Raw genomic sequence first — 18,324 nt, 5'->3', positions numbered from 1 at the left:
TTTTTGGACCACTGTTGCATGTGAGGGGGACTGACAATGGTTGTGGTACAGCAAATGATTCACCTTATACCATAAATGGGAATGGTTCAGTATGGCTTCCTGGTGATTTGAAACCCACTGCTTGCATGTAGATGCTATTAGATACAGTCCATATCTAACGGTGTGTAGAACAATGACAAGGTCAAAGAACATGCATTGTATATTTATTAAACACCTGACTTCCAGAATATGAATTGCATCAGTAATGCTGGAGAAATGGAGCACTACGCCTCTTCTGGAATGTGGACGCTTTGCTAGAAGCCTTCTCGGGAGAGCTGGGAGAAACAGGGCCCTTCCTGAGGAAGGAGGGCCCCACCAGCCAGTTGAGGGGTGTGTTGTGGACCAGGTAGTCCAGGATTCCATCCAGGGAAGCCAGAGTGAGTGTGTGGTCCTGGGCAGCGGTCCCACTGAAGTTGTTGTAGATCTGGGAGGCACATAGCAGCATGCACAGCACCTGCTGTTGGAGGTGGCTGGGGAGGTTGTTGAGGTTCCAACTCAGGGAGAAGTTGCTGGTCTGCAGCTGGCTGTCGTGGCCTGCGGCTGCTACCAGACCATGGAACACGTCTTTCTGATGACATGAGGTAAGGATTTGAATATAAAACTTGATATATCTTGAAACCAACTGAAAACTGCCAATCCAACTACCTCCGTCTCCTTGACTTCCTGCTTCCCTAGGTTGGTCCATCTTAACAATCCGCCCAGCTTGTCCTGCACACACCATGACAGAACCGTTAGTACAGTTTTTATAAACTATTGTTGAAGAAATTAGAATGTTAATATTTGATCAATCAACTGTGGGAAGAAACAAGCGGAGCGGGACTCAAGACTGCTGCGTCATTCATGTCATAGATAATACGCACAATCCAATTATTTTCACCAACAACGTTAAAATGGGGTGGCCTAGTTAAGACCAGGAGTTCTCTCTTGCTGACTAAGTGCGTTACAAAAGCACAATTTCCGTTTTATCTCTACCATCCTAGCTTTCAGCCTTTTTTTCTGTCTGCAAATATGTCAAGGGAATGAGGATCTAAGCTGTCGTCCACTGAGGAAGAGACAATCTCAGCTGGTATTCTCAGGCACAGCTGTCACGAAGGAGAACCATACCGCCAACGTGTCTGTATCTGTACACTCAAATCGTGTTGAATACTACGCAAGTCTTCTGACTCAACCCCCAGTTCTAGCGGCCCTGTCCAGACTCACCAGGTCCATGCTGTGTCGGAGCAGGGAGACTGACTCCTGACTGTGGACTCTGACGGAGTGCACATTGGCCGCTGTCTGGCGGTAGGCTCTCCTGCACAGTTTGGTTGTAAGGGACACCAGACGGGCGGAGTTGCCGGGTCTGGCTGGAACCAGTTCAAAGCCTTTCACCGTCTTCACCTGTTCCTCTGGGGGCAACATGTGAACCGTGAGGAAAGAACCCTGAATCTCAGTGTTTCTGCTCAGGCTCCCATGAGAAGATAACATACCAGGACTTTGTAAGGAATATGTTGAATGGGACATTTTCAACCACCAGCTGGATGTTTAATTAATGAAATGTGACAGAGTTCCAAACTAAGTTCTCAGTGGAGAAGCTGACCATGTGAACTGAACCATGATGTTAAGCCAGTTGTGACTCACCCATCTCTTCATCGGTTGGTGGAAGGGCTTGGTCCACCAGGATTTCAGACATGCTCAATGCAGAGTCCAGTCCGTCGCTAGCCAGGCGGGCGGCTTTCCTGATGGGCACGACATTGAGCCCACGAGCTTCTATCAGCACAAAGGTCTCTGTCAACACTTCTTTCGTTCTCCCAGCCAGACCAACGATGGAGTATAACACACAGTCCTTGGCTCCGTGGATCGCGATGGACATTGCTGCTCTCGCTTCCAACATCATACTCTTGGCACTGGAGGCAATCTTGGTGGTGTACAGAATTATTATTAAACATCAAAGCCACAGGAGTTCCTACACTGATAGTTTGTCAAAGTGATCTGCAAGTGTGAATTATGACAGTGTAGTAGCCTGGATCTATAATAGGGCAGAAACATGAGACTGACCTGCTCGGAAGGCTTGTGAAGGACTGGGAAAGCGCTTTCAAGCTTATCCAAACCTTTGCATGCAAGCTCATTCACAACCAAAACTAAAACAGAAATTAGTCAATCAGCAGTGATTGACTTGGGCTAAAGCCACTAGAAAATCCATGTAAATCTATGCACTTAAGATGCAAAATGAAAACAAACTTGTTCCACAACATCGTTATCCAACCATAAACAAGGAAGAAACTCTTCAGATTGTTATTCGTACCACGGCAACACAACGCTAACTTTTCTTTTTACATACTTTGCGGCTCCAGTTTGAAAAAGATGGGAGCGGCGCCTTCATAAGCCACTGAACTTATGCTCTTCACGCCGGTCTCCACCACCTCGCACATGGACTTGATGTAGGGGTGTGTGCGCTTTGTGTCACAGTAAAGCACGGATACAAGCACATACGCCGAGTTTACCACGGGGAGGGTGGCCATGCGATAAATTGCACTCTGAAAGAAAATTGTTTTGCTAAATATATCATAATGAAATATGTACAAAAGATTGTCAACGGAAAAACATGATCTCAGCAGATATAGGCCTTCAAACTTTATTTGCACCAACCTGACTTTTGTTTGTTCCAGGCGTCATGTTTGGCAGTGCTTGAGATTTAAATTTTTCAACGTCTGGTTGTGGATTGGTTGTTATAATAATTTACATTAAATTGCGTAATTTCTGTTATATTAGTATCTAAAATGTGTTTTATTATAGCAGCGCAATAACCTTGCAAACTTTTTTGTTAGACCTACCTGTGAGCTCTTTGTCGATGCAAACACACACTTCTCTCTCGCGTTTCGTGAGGTAGTCTACGTACATGGCCTTGAAAGCGTAATGACGAATTCGCACGTGACATGGATTAATCGTGCATTCAAGGAGATACATTTTAATTGTTAATTAGTGTTTATAATTATTCATTTGACAAAATTAGATGATTGCGCACAAAGAAATAGAGCAAGATGGAGCAAACGCATGAAAGTTTATTTCTTTCCGCTTCTAGAATATCTTGGCTCAATTATGTAAATGTGGCATTAGCAAAATACATTTAAAAGTATCCACGAAAGACTGCCAATAGTCCACATTTCCATGGTCCATTGTTCACTTTTCCGTAGGGTCGAAACGCCCATAGTACATTGGTCAAGGTACGTAATAGAGCTCTCCATGGTGCTGAACATGATGATCAAAGATATGGAGAGCGGCGGTTACTATGTGGCTTGTAAGATTACACAGGTAAAATATGAGCGATGATAATCCGACTCCGTGGAGAAATAAGGGAGTCATGATGATTTTAGACATGTAAACGCAATTGCATACGTCATAAACATCGATACGTTTGTTTGATTATGACATCAGTCATCTTAGAACCTACCACAAATCCCAAAGTTATGGGCTTATGGGCTATATTTTACGGAAATTAAGATAGGGACATTTTTCCAAAATGTTGTTTTTACTTTCTGAAGAAAAGTGAAATAGTTCCACAATTATTGAAGACAAGAAATTAATTGACTTGGAGTAAATATGACGACCAAGTGCAAATGTCAGATCTGCACTTGTGGGTGAGTTTACAGTTGAGACAATTTGTGATGTCATGTGTCTGCCTGCACTGCATGAGCTGCGGCGAAGGTACCCATTGGTGACAGTGTCCCAAGTCCTTGAGTTGCTGTTGGAGTTCAAGATTGTCTCAATCCTTTCACATGGCTGAAGGCCTAATGAGGTTTTTAAAGATCGTTCTTATCTTTCAGTCGACATCAGTGTCCACATACACCTCAGCCCCTGGTTATCCCGACTTCCCTCCTTGATTCAGCTTGTGTACTGACCGAGTACCAAGATAAATTCAATTTTCATGAAGGCGTGGTACCCAGGAAGTCCAAAAAAGTAGTACAGGAATACAGGCCATCGGAAGCTGAGATGGATACCTCCACAACCTTCAGGTTAGCTGTTTTACACTGAAAGACTGTGAAGGCCATGGCATGCTTAGGGTTGCACTGTTTAGGCCATGTAGTGGTAGACTTACCTTGCTTGGTTTGCAGATACTGCATCCATGTTTGAGTTTTTATACCCCTGAACCCCTTCACTTAACCCCTGAACTGAGTCAAACTCAGACTAGTCATTTGGGACAGCTAAGGTCTTTGCAAAGCTCTGTAATACAAGTCATTTTGACACACTGGTAATCAAACTGCATTGTGATGTGTTTGTTTAAGCACTTTATCGTGCTGTTTTCGAGGCGCTCTACTAATAGAGATATTTGTTATTGCAGGTCTGACTACGTTCCACACACAGTGATACAGAGACCCAAGCCCAAGGCCTCCAGTACGTACATCACACCAACAGAGACCATGCTACTGACCACCACATACATGAGGGACTTCAAGCCATTCTCTGTCAACAAGAACATTGTTGGCAATAGAACTGCAAAATATGAAGTCCCAACGGTTAAAATGGACACCCAGTCGCTGTATAAAGGTATGGGCACACAAGCGACTGCAGCGTAGATTGAATACCAGTATAAAAAGAAAAAAAAAAGATACATTCAGATTAACAGTATATGTACAGTTGCTCCAAGAGATGCTAATGCTCTGTTCTCAATCCACAGAGGATTACCAGTGTTGGGATGCAGTTCGACCAGACGCCATCCGAACCAGTGACAACCTGAAGGTGAGCGAGGATAAGTTCAGCGGGACAACAACATTCCAGGACCATTACTGCCCCAAACCTACAGCTGAGGTTCGAGAGAGTTTCAAGTCGACCCCTGATATCCAGGAGTCCCAACCGTTCGAGGGCATTTCCAACTACAAACTGATGTATGTGCCACACCAGACCCACCAGAGACTGCCCAAAACGAAAGTTCCTTACAAGCCCAACAGTGTGCCCTTCTGTGGGGTTAGCATACACAGACAAGACTTCAAGGGGTTAAGAGGGGAGGTGGCCAAGTCCTTTAAAACCATATCCACTTATGAGGCCAGCACTGTACCCTTCAAAGGTTGCTCGGAGACTAAGGACAAGTACAAGGCATGGCCTGTGCAGCAGTCTTTCCAGCGGAAAACCGACACACACTGCCTTCCGGAGGGTGACATTGAGTCAATCTCCACTGCCCACAAGGATTTTGGAGGCCAGATGGGCCAGCCGGCAGTGTTGGCTCGTCCACCCATCAAGGCCTGGTGCCAAGGGAAGCCCTTCAAGGCTCGCTCCACCATGAAGGAGGACTACCGTGCCTGGGAGGCTAAGAAGCGCAGTCAGGTGGTCCGTAGGGAGCAGATCAGCCCTCCCTCAGGGGCTTTCGAGACCACCACCACTAACCGGTCTGAGTACACCCAGAAGAGTGTCCCCCAGGCCGTCAGCTTCAAGCCAATACCGAAGGCAATGAGCCAGATGAAGCTGGATGACAACACTGTCTACAACACCTCGTACGTGACCCGGGAGTTCCGGCCCTGCCCTGCCAGCTTCAGCGACCCACCTGGCTTCCATTACAAGTCGAAGGGGAGCGGAGGACACCTGCTCTACCAAGCCGCTCCAGCAGAGGAGATGGGGCCAATCTGTCCAGCTTCCGCCACTGCTTCCATCGCGAGTGCCCAGCCCAGTCACATTGCTAAATCCAGGCCGGTCAAATCGTCTGTTCGCAAATGGGTTGGTTGATGCTGGGTTGGTTAGCCCCCTTTCATATATTATATGTAATCTCAGGACTGTGTTTGCATCAGAAATAAAGTTTTAATTCAAGTTATAAAGTTTATTTGAATGAGAAATTAATGTCTGGGTCAGGTATTACTAGATATTATATAATTGTCTTTCTCTGGCTGTGTGGGGGGCCAAGCTAGGGCCAGTTTAACTGTTAAAGGGGCCAGTTACATTAAACATTACTGTTGTTAGTCAATAACAGGTAAAAGACCATGCTTACAATTATTCAGACTGTACATTTAGGGGACACACAAGGGGGTGCAAGCTTATTGTGGCCCCCACGCCTCTCCACGCAGACATTGCCAGGTGATTTAAATGTGTCCCACATGTTATTCTGTTCTGTGCGATGTCGCAGACAGGCAGCTCTTTCTGGGTGGATTGACAGCAGTGTGCACAATTGGATTTGCAAAAACGTCTCCTCTGGGGGGCGGGTGTCATGCCGCAGTTTGTTGGGGGTACCGCGGGGGTGGAGGTTTGCGGAGTGACTGCAACATGCGAGATACAAACGCACGTGGACTGGGCGGTCTCCAACAAACATCTTTCACGTGGCCTTCTTTAACCAGAGAACAGCGGAGTCAGAGTATCGTCATTTGGAGTGCTGCATCTGGTCTGACATCATGGCTTTAGAGGTGGAATCTGCCGAGTAAGTGTATTCATATTTGTATTCATTATTAATAACTAAATTATTACATTTTTTTTTATCCCATAAACTTTCCGAATGGACTCGTGTTATTTGTCATGTCCTATGTTATTTGTCAACAAGTGATTATAAAGAACATGGTAGCAAACAAATACTTAAAAATAATCTTCATGGCATTCGTTCTTCAAACTATATGTACATTTTCAATGTCCTCCGTAACTGTTTCTCCTCCAGCGTGATTCGTCTGATAATGCAATATTTGAAAGAGAACAATCTTTATCGGACGCTGACCACCCTGCAAGAGGAAACCACCGTTTCGCTCAACACCGTGGAGAGCATTGACAGCTTCGTGGCGGACATCAACAATGGCCATTGGGATACGGTTCTATTAGCTATCCAGTCACTCAAGCTCCCCGACAAAACCCTTATTGACCTCTATGAGCAGGTGAGATTGCGAAATAAAAAAGACATTCTGACACAGCATTACTCCAATATATTTCTCATACAGCCTACTCGTGTTTTAGGTAGAGCCACCTAATTTTGATTTCTAAATAAAAGATGTTCTACCTTGAACACATTCTGTTTTATAACCAACCACAAGAAAAGCTTTCACTGCTGTATGAAACATATTTTTCTTTACAAGGCTTAGGGGAAAACTAGACTTGACTAGGTGGTTTTCCTCCTGCTAGGTGGTCCTGGAGCTCATAGAGCTGAGAGAGCTGGGGGCAGCCCGTTCTCTCCTCCGACAGACAGACCCCATGATCATGCTGAAACAAACCCAGCCTGAGAGGTACACCCACCTGGAGAACCTGCTTGCTCGCTCCTACTTTGACCCCCATGAGGTAAGACCCCCCCCCCCCCCCATTCACACTCCAAGGACCCCAAAACATACATTTCACATGTTTTTTTCTTGTATTCTATTACATCAGAAAAATATGGTATCTTGTAATTGACATTGCTCTCTCAACAGATCTCCTATAGTTACACAATTTAACAATGTCCATTGCTCATCTGGCAGCTGAGACCATTTTTTTCCTGTCCATCTGTTTTACCCGTTATGTGTATAGGCATATCCTGAGGGCAGCAGCAAGGAGAAAAGGCGGGCGATAATTTCCCAGGACCTTGCAGGGGAAGTCAGCGTGGTGCCACCCTCTCGTCTCATAGCCCTGCTGGGGCAGGTGAGTGTAAGTGTATCCATAACTTTACATAACTACTCTATTCTGCACTTCACTCGACTACAACAACCCATTGAAGATTTGACTCAGCATCTGAAACATTCCAGAATGCCAGTTTTGTCTTTTTTTTGCTGACTGTTATCTGTCTTGCTCTTGGTGACGGTTGCTGAAGTAATTTCTATGTTTGATCTCAAATCCAGCCTTGATAAACATTTGAAGTGGCCCTTTTCAGAGATTGTGTTTTTCAAATGTTGCCAATCCCTATTATCTTCCACAAATCCTAATAATTATTTCAGGAAAGAGCTGTTAGCTTATTTGCATGGTCTAAGCATTGCAGGAGCTGTGTGCCATTCCAACTGGTATGTGGTTTGACCTCACTGACTCCTTGTTATTGTCTTCCTCCTCTGCCTTCCTCTCTATCCTACTGTGTCACATCCTGTGCTTTCCCCTCCTCCGCCTGCGCTATGCCTGTGGCCTTGGATATCTGAAACGTATTTTAACGAATATCACTCTCTTCTTTCTCTACGTTTTTCCCTCCCACGGACTCAATCTCTTGCTCTCTCGCACCACTTCTCATTTACTGACTAACACACACACAACCCCCCCCCCCCCACACACACACACACCCCAGTCTCTGAAGTGGCAGCAGCACCAGGGCCATCTTCCTGCAGTGATGACCATCGACCTGTTCAGGGGAAAGGAAGCAGTGAGAGACGTGGAGGAGGAGCGCTTCCCCAGCCAGCTATGCAGGCATATCAAGGTAGGCTGCACTGCGGCCTTCACGCTCACACCTACCCGCTGGACAGCCAATCATCTGGAAGACCCCCACATGGCCAGCCAATCCTGTTAGATTAATATATATATATAGTTGTTTTTTTTTAATTCTTTTTTACAAAGTTCAAAGTTTGTCACCACTGGTGGCGATGTTAAGCCTCTTTTTATACTTAGATCCTCAGACACACACACACACACACACACAGAGAGACACACACACACACACATAGATAATTGCTTTGCTGGCCTGCAGGGCTCGGCCAGGGTCACTGCATGCACTTGCATCACTTAATTCAATGTACATCCAGAAATCATCTGTAATGCAGGGTTCTGCTCGTTAGGAAGTTTGCCGTCTGGCACTGGAACATAGTACAAGTCCAACTTAGCTTTTCCCTTAGACTGGAGGTTGATTACCCCTTTCTGTGGGTGCGATAGTGAAACTATTGCATGTACTGTGTAAACACTCAGTGTTAAAAGGTACAGCACTGTCGTCCACTGTTCAGTTTGGACACAAGTCCCACGTGGAGTGTGCTCGCTTCTCGCCAGACGGACAGTACCTTGTTACCGGGTCAGTGGACGGATTTATAGAGGTCTGGAACTTCACCACGGGCAAAATCCGAAAGGTAAGGACTTTTGTTTGTTAGTATTATGATTTGTTTTCTTTAACTGCATGGACATTCAGGAAAATCATTCTGTACTAGTTATCTAGTTATTTCAAGATGGCAGCCAAACTGTGTTGCCTTTACTAAGACTGTACATTGACTGTACAGTGTTTCAAATATCTTTGGAGTACCACAGAAAACACAGGGAAATAATTTGTTTTCTCTGCCACACACCTTTGGAATAAGGAGATCTCAGTTTAGATTGAAGAGGAATACAAGTGTGCATTCTTAATTTCTGGTCAGACTTCACTCACTCTTGGTGTCTCTCGGGGTGGTGAATGTAGGTCGCCTCACCCCTGATGATGTTGTCACAGTCATATGCCACCACTTTTTTAGGTAAAAAATAAGCATCAGCTTAATTTTCATTGGCCACAGTTGTACAATGAGTTTTCTAGGAGACTTCCCTTTTGAACAACAAACATACACACCACGGTACAAGGTGCTGGAAAGGTGTTTTCTTAATTTGGTCCTACTTATTTCCCAATTTAAGTGACGCTGTGTTCTGTTCATCTGTCTGTTACAGTCCTTGCAAGTAGCAACTTATAGTAGGTAAGAGCAAAGCACTGGTATTTTATAAATGTGCAACTGTGTGTGTGTGTGTGTGTGTGGAACAGGATCTGAAGTACCAGGCCCAGGATAACTTCATGATGATGGACGAGCCTGTGCTGTGTCTGGGCTTCAGCAGGGACACAGAGATGCTGGCCACCGGAGCACAAGGCGGCAAGATCATGGTGCACCACCGTTTGTTAGAACAAGCATCTGTTGAAATGTCACTTCCCCCACTGTGACATTTATAGAGTTATTTATGCCACAAATGTTGTTAACTTGATGAGGTAGATCTTGGCTCAGGGATTGTTTCTTGGGGAAAAAACGGAGCACACCAACTTTAATAGCCCCTTCTGGTACGCTATTCAAAAGATGCTACAATTACAACAAAATAACATTCTGGAGCCATTAGAGCAAAAGCAGCTTTGTTACTGTGCACCAAGATGTAATTAAATGCAAATTTTGATTCAACAGAAGCTTTCCTAGATATAGTTTGACACATCTAAAATAGTATGTTTTACGGCTTGTGTGTTTGTGTGGACACACAGGTGTGGAGGATCCAGAGCGGTCAGTGTCTGCGGAGGTTCGAGCGTGCACACAGCAAAGGAGTGACCTGCGTGAGCTTCTGCAGGGAGAGCAGCCAGCTGCTCAGCGCATCCTTTGACCAGACCGTCCGGTAAGACGCTGTCACCTGGCGTCGGATGACGCAGCCTTGCGGCCCTGTTCGCTCGGCCTCACGTTGTCGAAAACTCTCTAACATGGAAAACGTGCACGGCTGGTTGCATCCTGACTGTCCGCCCACACATGCACCCATCAGGGCACTCTCATCCCCACCCTCTCGTGCACTGTCTCTTCTCTCACACACGCTCGCGCACACTCACTCGCGCACACACACTCGCGCACACACACTCGCCCACACACACACACATTCACAACATGGCACAGCGTATCAAGAACCCCCACTTGTCTTGACAGTTCTATTACCAGATGCGAAGAGGAGAAAAAATTACCTCTCATCTCCCTCTCTGCTGAGATGTCCCTCCCCCCCACACAGTACGTGGGCCTGTGCTCTTCCGGTGTATGAGCAGCACATGGGTGTGGGCGTATCCCCGAGATGCCATGTGCCCAGGGACAAAGCTGAGATGCGTGCCTCCACACTGCATGCCACGAGCTGCCAGTCTGGGATCTTATTTGGGAAGCAAACTCTCTCTTTTATGCCAGGGAGGGAGAAGGAAGGAAGGAGAAAAAGAGGGGTAGATGGAAAAAGAGAGGGAAGAGAGGCACATTAGTGGAGTTTAGCAGCTGTCTTGTCACAGTGCGCACTGTTGCAAATCTTCATTCAGACACTCAGAGAGATCTGGTACTAGCTTGGCATATCAAAGCCCATGGCAACTCGTGTCTAAAATTAGAGAAGACCTTATCATGACATTTCCCAAGATTGCTTATGTCTTGAGTGTGAAATTGATTACAGTAATGTACTATTTTATACCAAGTTAAGAACCTTGAATGACATTTTTGACCTTCGTAAAGTTCAAAACATAGTAATAATATTGAAAGTGAAAAGCCATGGCAGTAGTATTGAATGATTCCCTTCACCTCCCAACCATTTTGTTTGCAGGATCCACGGGCTGAAGTCCGGCAAGACCCTGAAGGAGTTCAGAGGCCACACCTCTTTTGTGAACGAGGCGCGGTTCACCCAGGACGACCATTTCATCATGAGCGCCTCGTCGGACGGCACGGTGAAGGTAGCGCACCTGGGCGGGGGAGGGTGCTGCTAGGAGTAGAGTACATCCTAACAACGGCCCCCTCTCATGGTTTCAGATGTGGAATGTGAAGACCACGGAATGCGCTCACACGTTCAAATCGCTGGGCACGTCGTCGAGCTCCAAAATCGCTGTCACCAGCGTGATCCTCATGCCCAACAACCCTGAGCACTTTGTGGTGTGTAGACGCTCCAACACGGTGGTCATCATGAACATGCAGGGTCAGGTAAGACACAACCACAGTCACGCTCACTCAATCAATCCTGCAGTGACTGTATTTCGTCAATAGTTCATAATCCATGGTAATTAGTGTGGCCGGGATTAGCCATTGATTTCACAAGACCACACTAACTAAAGTACTGGTGAGCTTTGACTTAACTCTTTCAGTGCCTGACTGAGAGTAGGGGACGGCGATAAGACGAAGGTCTTTCACACAGACATGCAGTCTATCATATTGAATTCTCATTGTTAGGCATTTCAGTGCTGTTCAAATATTTAACACTCTTCAGTTTCGTAACCACATTTGCATGAATTTGCATGGATTTTTACCTAGACGCAATTTTTTATGAATTGACTTATTGTGAACTCCTAGAAGATTGGTGTAAACTGGAATCAAATGAATACAAACAAACAAACGAGTTTGGTGTCATGAGGTGTTCTCGCTCTCTCTCTCTCTCCAGATTGTGCGAAGCTTCAGCTCGGGGAGGAGGGAAGGGGGAGACTTTGTGTGCTGTGCTCTGTCACCCCGAGGGGAGTGGATCTACTGTGTTGGGGAGGATTCTGTCCTCTACTGCTTCAGCACAGTGACTGGGAAGCTGGAGAGGACTCTGACTGTAAGGACCCACTGTTAAACACAAACCAGTCTTCAGCCAAGTTTTAGCCGTAGCTAACAGTAGCTGACAGTATGTAGCACGACACAGCTTTGTAGCATGTTAGCTGAAGCCAAGTACTGTTCCTGTCTACCCTGTCTCTAGAGGGGAAAGCTGTAAGTGTTAGATTGTGTAGAAAGAGCCATGGTTTCCAGTGTGTCCCAGAGGCTTTGACAGAGCTAGGCAAGGTACTAGTGGATATATATTGTTTCCACTGTCACCAGTCAGTGACTCAAATTGTATTGGTAACTGGCAAGTGAATGGCCTTCCTGTTCAGCTTTCAATAAATTAACAAGAAACTGTCACGCTGTCAATATTCAACGCAATCTGAGGTTTGTTTGCCACCACAGGTCCACGAGAAAGCTGTGATTGGCATCGCCCACCACCCGCACCAGAACCTTCTTTCTACTTACAGCGAGGATGGCCTTCTCAAGTTTTGGAGGCCCTGAATGTTATACCAAGAGAGCCAACTCTTTTCATGTCTGGTCTACTACACAGACACTCCCAGCCCCATGGGAAAGCTGGTCGACGTGTCTCGTGTTCCATTCTGGTTGTCTGAATGTAGCTTTCAAATAATCTCTGATTGGTTCATGTCGGATGTCTTTGGTTAGACATGCATGCTTGTTATATACATGTATTGAAGGGCTTTGCCAGCATGCTAGTTACCTACAACGTAACATGTAGACGGTCCTCTCTCACTGTCCTCTATGGTGGACATGTTAATTTATAAAACTAATGTCACTCATTGTACTATGGTAGATATTGGTTGGATATTTTTGCTATTACTACTGTATATTTATTCAAGAATATTGTCCTGTTTTTTTTTTTGTGTTCTGCATGAAAAAAGTCTCAGTACACCTGAATATCAAGCTATGGTTGTGTCTGTTCTTTTCTTCAAATTGTAGATTGAGGCAGTGTCTTGTGCGAATAATGCCCATTCCATTTTGTTGCATTGAGATGTTGTATCAGACATTACATTGCCTGTACTATGTAGTAAAGCATTTTAAATGGTTGCTTGTAAGACATTAAGATTGAAACTCTGTTCTACAGTGAAGTTCTCTCTTTCAGCCTCTAAACTAAGTTACCCACATCCAATTACCCCCACGGTATGTATGAGAACATGATCAGCAACAAAAAAAACTTGCAAAAGTAACGTTCTTGTAGTTTATTATAAATACGACCATATAGAAACATGGGAAAGGATTGGTCCTAATACAATAGATATAGATTAGTTAAGACTTAACATCATTAGCATGGGTATTCTTTTTGTTGAGGATGACTTATTCCAGTCTTGAAAGGCCTAAAAAAACATCAATACTAGCACTTCTGATTACAACAACAGTCCCAGGGTAATGTTAGGCTTTTTCAGGGGCTTGATTTCAGACGTGCAAAAGACAACCGATACAACTATCCTACATGAAATTATTGCTCGTCAGTCGTAGTTTAGATTTTAAGGCTTCACAACTTGCAGACGAGCCAATGAGGTAAAAAGTGACATTTTAACATCTTCAGATCTTCTATCCATTTAAAAGTTCAACAGTAAAAATATTGTAATGGGACTAAATGGTCAAAAAAGTGCATGAGATCTATGGGTTAGTATTTTGTTCTTACAACAAATACCATATTTGAATTATAATTAAAATTTCACAAATAAACTAAATGCCGGTCTGTACTCAAACTATTGCACTATTCAGTGTTCTTATCAGAATATTTCTACAACCTCTTCCTCACATTTTCTCTCTGAACATCATTATGTTCAGAAGCAGCATGGAGATCCTTGAAATGAACTTCTGCCAGTTCTATGGTTCCTGTCAATAGCATGGTGGTTGACAACCTGAATCATCACATCGTCAAAAACTCAATGTCGTCCTTTTTTAATCTGCATCAGAAAACCTGAAGTTAGCTACAGCAGAGTCTGATTAGGCAAAGTAAATGAGGTCTCGGTACACCTGTGGTAACCACGACAAACTAAAGCCCTTGCCTCTGCACCAACCCATTGAAAGGTTGGTCCAAACCAACAAGGTTGACAATTAGAAATAATATAATCCAAAAAAGGAATTAAATAAGGTCACAGTGCCGAGCAATCACAGCGAATCCCACATTGAGGAATCATTATAAGGATCAATTTTGTCCATGAAGGGGCACGAGTCCTCAACAAACACCTCTGACATATCTTGGTCCGGCGTCTTTGACACATCGGCGACGGTTAGCATTTGAAGTTAATTAAAAAAAGCGAGTAATAAAAAGAAAAGAAAAAGATGCACTCGTGTGCGCGATTCCACAGGAATGGACTAACCCCTCGAGGGATCCGGGTTCAGGGAAGGAGTTAGCAAAGGTGACAGGCGGAAAGGGGGAGGGGGCTCTGTGCGTGGGTGTGGAAGGGGGGGGGCGGGGGTTTACGAGGTCTGGCACTGGACCCCCCCGGCTGAGGGGTAGTCATCTTCCTCCATGGACTGGTAGTAGCTCTGCCTCTCGCTGGCGGGGTCGCAGTCCTCCAGGTCGGCGTAGATGTAGAGGTCGTCGTCCATGCTCTCCGGCTGCTCGGCCTCCCGCGTGGCCGGCAGGTAACGCTCCAGCTCCTTCAGCTTCTGCTGGGGGAGGAAGTTGGCCTCCGGGAACACGACCTGAACAAGCGGACGAGACGGGGGGGGGGGGAACGACCGGCCGTGTTAGGCCGCGGTCGGACAAAAAGTAGAGAGCCCCTTTCGTTTTCTGTGCGCTGCTCAACATCTGTCAATCACTTGTAGTGTGTGTGAAACACAGTACTCTTACCGTGAACTGAATGATGAGGCGGCCCTTTTCATAAGGCCGACGATGCATGGGCATCCCCTCGCTAAGGACACTCTTCTTTTGGCTGGGCTTGATCAGTTCCCCTATGAAGGCGCAAGAACAAAAGCTGTTATGTACAACTAGCAACCAGACATGACGGTGCCATTTTAAGCCAGGTGAAATCTTCCATGATGTTGTAGGACTGTGTGGTGGTGTACCTGGGTGGGAGGTGATGAGCAGGGTTCTGTTGTCCATGGTCTGGACAGGCTTCTGGAAGCCACACAGGGCCTCCACCAGCTGTAGGTCCATAGTCATGGTCAGATCCTCACCTTGTCTGAGGGAGAAATAAGCCCAACATAAACCGCGCGATCCATAAAACTGTTTCGACGAGATTCTCCTCTATCGGCTCGCCTGACGGATATCACGTTTACGATCCATCCTCAAATTAAAACCAACCGAAGTAAAACTAGGAAAAAGTTACTTTTCGCACACTGCTCGATGACAGTAACATTAAAGCTCTTCTTACCTAGTGAAGACTGGATGCACCCTCTGGTCCAAGACAATGATGATGTCACCAGGCTCTAGTCCCGGCTCCTGGTCCCCCTCCCCGTGAAACACTACCTTCTGGCCATCCTTCATCCCTACACCAAAACAGTCAGGAACCGCTCAGTTAAACAGATCCAGCTTACTCAACACTGACAGAACAGAAACACCATCACTGAGAACCACACCTCCTACTAAACCCACAGAAGACAAGCTGGTTTTCGACTGAGGTTAGAGGGGCATTGTTAACATCACCACACCACTGCTGAGAGACACCTAGCAAGTCGGGATACTCTTGACCCTTTGCTAAAAAGATGCTTAAGTGTCTACCATGTATTTCCACCCTGTGGGGCTGGAAGGTGAAACAGCACAATTCAGCTTTTACCTGGGTTATCCACTCAGCAAGCCATCCCCGTCCATAGGCTGCTTGGTCTTTCAGCTAACCGTGACACACACACGGCCATGGATCATGCTTTTAACCAATCTACATCAACCAGTTTACACGTATGACCCGCTGTGCTGCTACACAAGCATATACAGTGAAGAGCTTTAGCACAGAAGTCCAGGCTCCTCTATCATTTTTAGTGACTCCACATCAGGACCAGCAATGTACCGATGTTGGACATGAAACTCTGCCAAACCAGTAACGCAAGTCTACTACAGACTTTTCTATGCCCTGCTCCCTTCCTTCCCTTGACACTGATCAAACCTGATAGAACAGGATTGTGTGTTCAATATCTATACTAGATTGACTTTCTATAATATTGCAATAGCTCCTCTGAGCCTTCAATTATTGACATGATGTTAACATACAGTGGATGTTTTCCCTTCCCTCCCTCTTTACCTTTGTCGATGTGGACTTCCAGGATCTTCTTCTGTCTCAGGATCTTGCGCCCGCTGCAGGCTTTGCAGCGGTCCTTGTGGCTGATGCGCTGGCCCTGGCCCTGGCAGCCCTGGCACACGGTCCTCACCTGCTGCACCATGCCCGGCCCCAGCTTGTGGAGGCTCACCTGCACGCCGGACCCGCGGCAGGACATGCAGATCTCCATGGCGCCCTTCCTACCGCCGCGTCCTGCGGAGAGACATCAACATCGGTGCTCGCCATCACGTGGTCCCGCTCTCCACCATCACTCTCTAAACCCCTCCATAACTACACCAGAGAGTGGCACTGCAGGCTACGTAGAATGCTGATGGTTTATGCATACCATAGTAATTTTATTTTATTCGCCATGCCTGATAGCTGAGACGTAGTCATGTAGGGCTAATAAATACAGACTCCACCATTGAAATACTGTTTTAACTATAAACTTCTGACCCTTGATCTTCTGCTGTACTTTCTCCAACTATGACTACTACTACTGTATGTCGCTTTGGATAAAAGCATCTTCTAAATGAATAAAATGTAATGCAAATGACTACAACTTGAGGGGTACGGCACCTTCGCATCGCTCGCAAATAGTGTTCTTCTGGACGGCAAGCTTCCTTGTGGCTCCATTGTAGAGATCTTCCAAAGAGACTGTAAGCTGATGAACTACATTCTTCCCTGGGATTGGGAAAGCAAAGTGGCATGAGCTTTAGAGACAATTCCTCCATCAGCACAACTGTTGTAATATGTCAACTGCTGTTTCTGAAGTCTGATGCTTCGACTTGTGTGTACCTCTCCTCTCTCTGTGCATACGCCCCCCACCACCAAAGAACATGTCAAAGATGTCCATGGGAGACCCGAAGCCTCCTCCTCCACCTCCTCCACTCCCTCCTTCCTTTATAGCCTTCTCTCCACCACGGTCGTAAACCTCTCTCTTCTGGGAGTCCGACAGCACCTCGTACGCCTGGGAGATCTGTTTAAACTGGGGTGAAACGGGAATGGGAGATCTGTTTAAACTCGGGTGAAACTGGGATTGCGTGGTGTAAATAGTCAGGCTCTAGAACCATAACAGTCTTGCAAACCAACATGGAAGCTATCTCAATGCTGTTAGGCGTCTATTACCGGATAGCACACAACGTCATGTACAATACATACTGTTCCACACTACATCCGTCCTGGACATTACCGGCTATAAAGTAAACCAAGGGTCGTTAACATACAAGCTAGCTGTCCAAGGAGTTGCATTACGTCATACCACATGATCGGTTTAGCAAGGACTGGTTGTGATGAAATTTACCTTCTCTCCCTCTGTGGGGTTCTTGTCTGGATGGTACTTCAAGGCCAGTTTACGATAAGCCTTTTTCAGCTCGTCTGGCGTGGCGTTGGGTTTTACGCCCAACATGTCGTAAAAGCCTGTTTCCTTTACCATGGTTGCCAATAAGAAGACCTAACGGTTAGAAGAAATAATGATTATATAAACACGTTTGATATTAGCCCATCATTTAGCAAGCGAAAAGAGTACGTTCGCCCTTGTCCATACTTATGTAGAAACGTTTCGCTACTGCTAACTGGTCAGCTCCGGCGACGTACTGCTACAACAAGCTAGCTAGCAGTTAGCTCTAGCTAGCTACTAGTGCTACCTAGTACTGACTAACGTACTCTGCTTTTGGTTAGCTACTGTACTGTAACCAGACAGGCTATCACAGCCTGTGTCTCGCTTTTAGCTAGTCTACTTGTTACTGAGTATATATGACGAATCAACAACACGACTTAACTAAAGGAAAGTTCATAGTCTTACCTTGGCCAGTAACTAAATGTCGATAGAAACAAATGTAGCTATAGCTGTAAACTCCACAATGATGAACTTCGAGAATCTTCCACGATCGCCCCAACGTCTAACCTGATTCGCTTGAAGGAAGGCTCCTGCCCCCTAATGATGACGTAGCCGC

The 18,324-nt window shown here is 45.8% G+C and overlaps 4 protein-coding genes across 6 annotated transcripts; 2 read left to right on the top strand and 2 right to left on the bottom strand.

The window, feature by feature from the left end:
• Nucleotides 1-186: 186 nt before the first annotated feature.
• Nucleotides 187-2,848, bottom strand: LOC134033666 (perilipin-2-like). Its single transcript, XM_062477918.1, has 7 exons — nt 2,665-2,848; nt 2,357-2,552; nt 2,074-2,156; nt 1,657-1,933; nt 1,240-1,424; nt 685-747; nt 187-607 (listed from the first exon to the last, which is right to left on the bottom strand). The coding sequence occupies exons 1-7, from the start codon at nt 2,689-2,691 to the stop codon at nt 239-241; spliced, it is 1,200 nt and encodes a 399-aa protein (XP_062333902.1). The 5' UTR covers nt 2,692-2,848; the 3' UTR covers nt 187-238.
• Nucleotides 2,849-3,502: 654 nt separating this feature from the next.
• Nucleotides 3,503-5,771, top strand: LOC134034213 (stabilizer of axonemal microtubules 2-like). Its single transcript, XM_062478603.1, has 4 exons — nt 3,503-3,653; nt 3,840-4,028; nt 4,355-4,560; nt 4,691-5,771. Exons 1-4 carry the CDS (start codon nt 3,616-3,618, stop codon nt 5,728-5,730), a joined length of 1,473 nt encoding a protein of 490 aa, XP_062334587.1. The 5' UTR covers nt 3,503-3,615; the 3' UTR covers nt 5,731-5,771.
• A 446-nt stretch (nt 5,772-6,217) lies between these two features.
• On the top strand, nt 6,218-13,716 carry smu1b (SMU1 DNA replication regulator and spliceosomal factor b). 2 transcript variants are annotated; one of them, XM_062477554.1, is made up of 12 exons: nt 6,218-6,412; nt 6,644-6,854; nt 7,099-7,251; nt 7,477-7,587; nt 8,216-8,344; nt 8,862-8,981; nt 9,635-9,751; nt 10,115-10,242; nt 11,185-11,311; nt 11,388-11,555; nt 12,010-12,162; nt 12,549-13,716. In XM_062477554.1, the coding sequence occupies exons 1-12, from the start codon at nt 6,387-6,389 to the stop codon at nt 12,645-12,647; spliced, it is 1,542 nt and encodes a 513-aa protein (XP_062333538.1). In that variant the 5' UTR covers nt 6,218-6,386; the 3' UTR covers nt 12,648-13,716. The 2 variants fall into 2 exon arrangements, with proteins under 2 accessions (XP_062333538.1, XP_062333537.1); XM_062477553.1 differs by having other exon boundaries at nt 6,221-6,412; nt 7,477-7,593.
• dnaja1 (DnaJ heat shock protein family (Hsp40) member A1) lies at nt 13,349-18,320 on the bottom strand. 2 transcript variants are annotated; one of them, XM_062477556.1, is made up of 9 exons: nt 18,174-18,320; nt 17,673-17,822; nt 17,168-17,357; nt 16,949-17,053; nt 16,355-16,582; nt 15,494-15,608; nt 15,186-15,301; nt 14,971-15,071; nt 13,349-14,822 (listed from the first exon to the last, which is right to left on the bottom strand). In XM_062477556.1, exons 2-9 carry the CDS (start codon nt 17,802-17,804, stop codon nt 14,595-14,597), a joined length of 1,215 nt encoding a protein of 404 aa, XP_062333540.1. In that variant the 5' UTR covers nt 17,805-17,822; nt 18,174-18,320; the 3' UTR covers nt 13,349-14,594. The 2 variants fall into 2 exon arrangements, with proteins under 2 accessions (XP_062333540.1, XP_062333541.1); XM_062477557.1 differs by lacking the exon at nt 18,174-18,320 and adding an exon at nt 17,916-18,041.
• Nucleotides 18,321-18,324: the final 4 nt, after the last annotated feature.

Source organism: Osmerus eperlanus, chromosome 14 (assembly GCF_963692335.1).
Source record: "Osmerus eperlanus chromosome 14, fOsmEpe2.1, whole genome shotgun sequence".
In the NCBI taxonomy this organism is placed as follows: domain Eukaryota; kingdom Metazoa; phylum Chordata; class Actinopteri; order Osmeriformes; family Osmeridae; genus Osmerus; species Osmerus eperlanus.
Note: the sequence above shows the minus strand (reverse complement) of the source record. Positions and strands in the feature narration are given on the sequence as shown.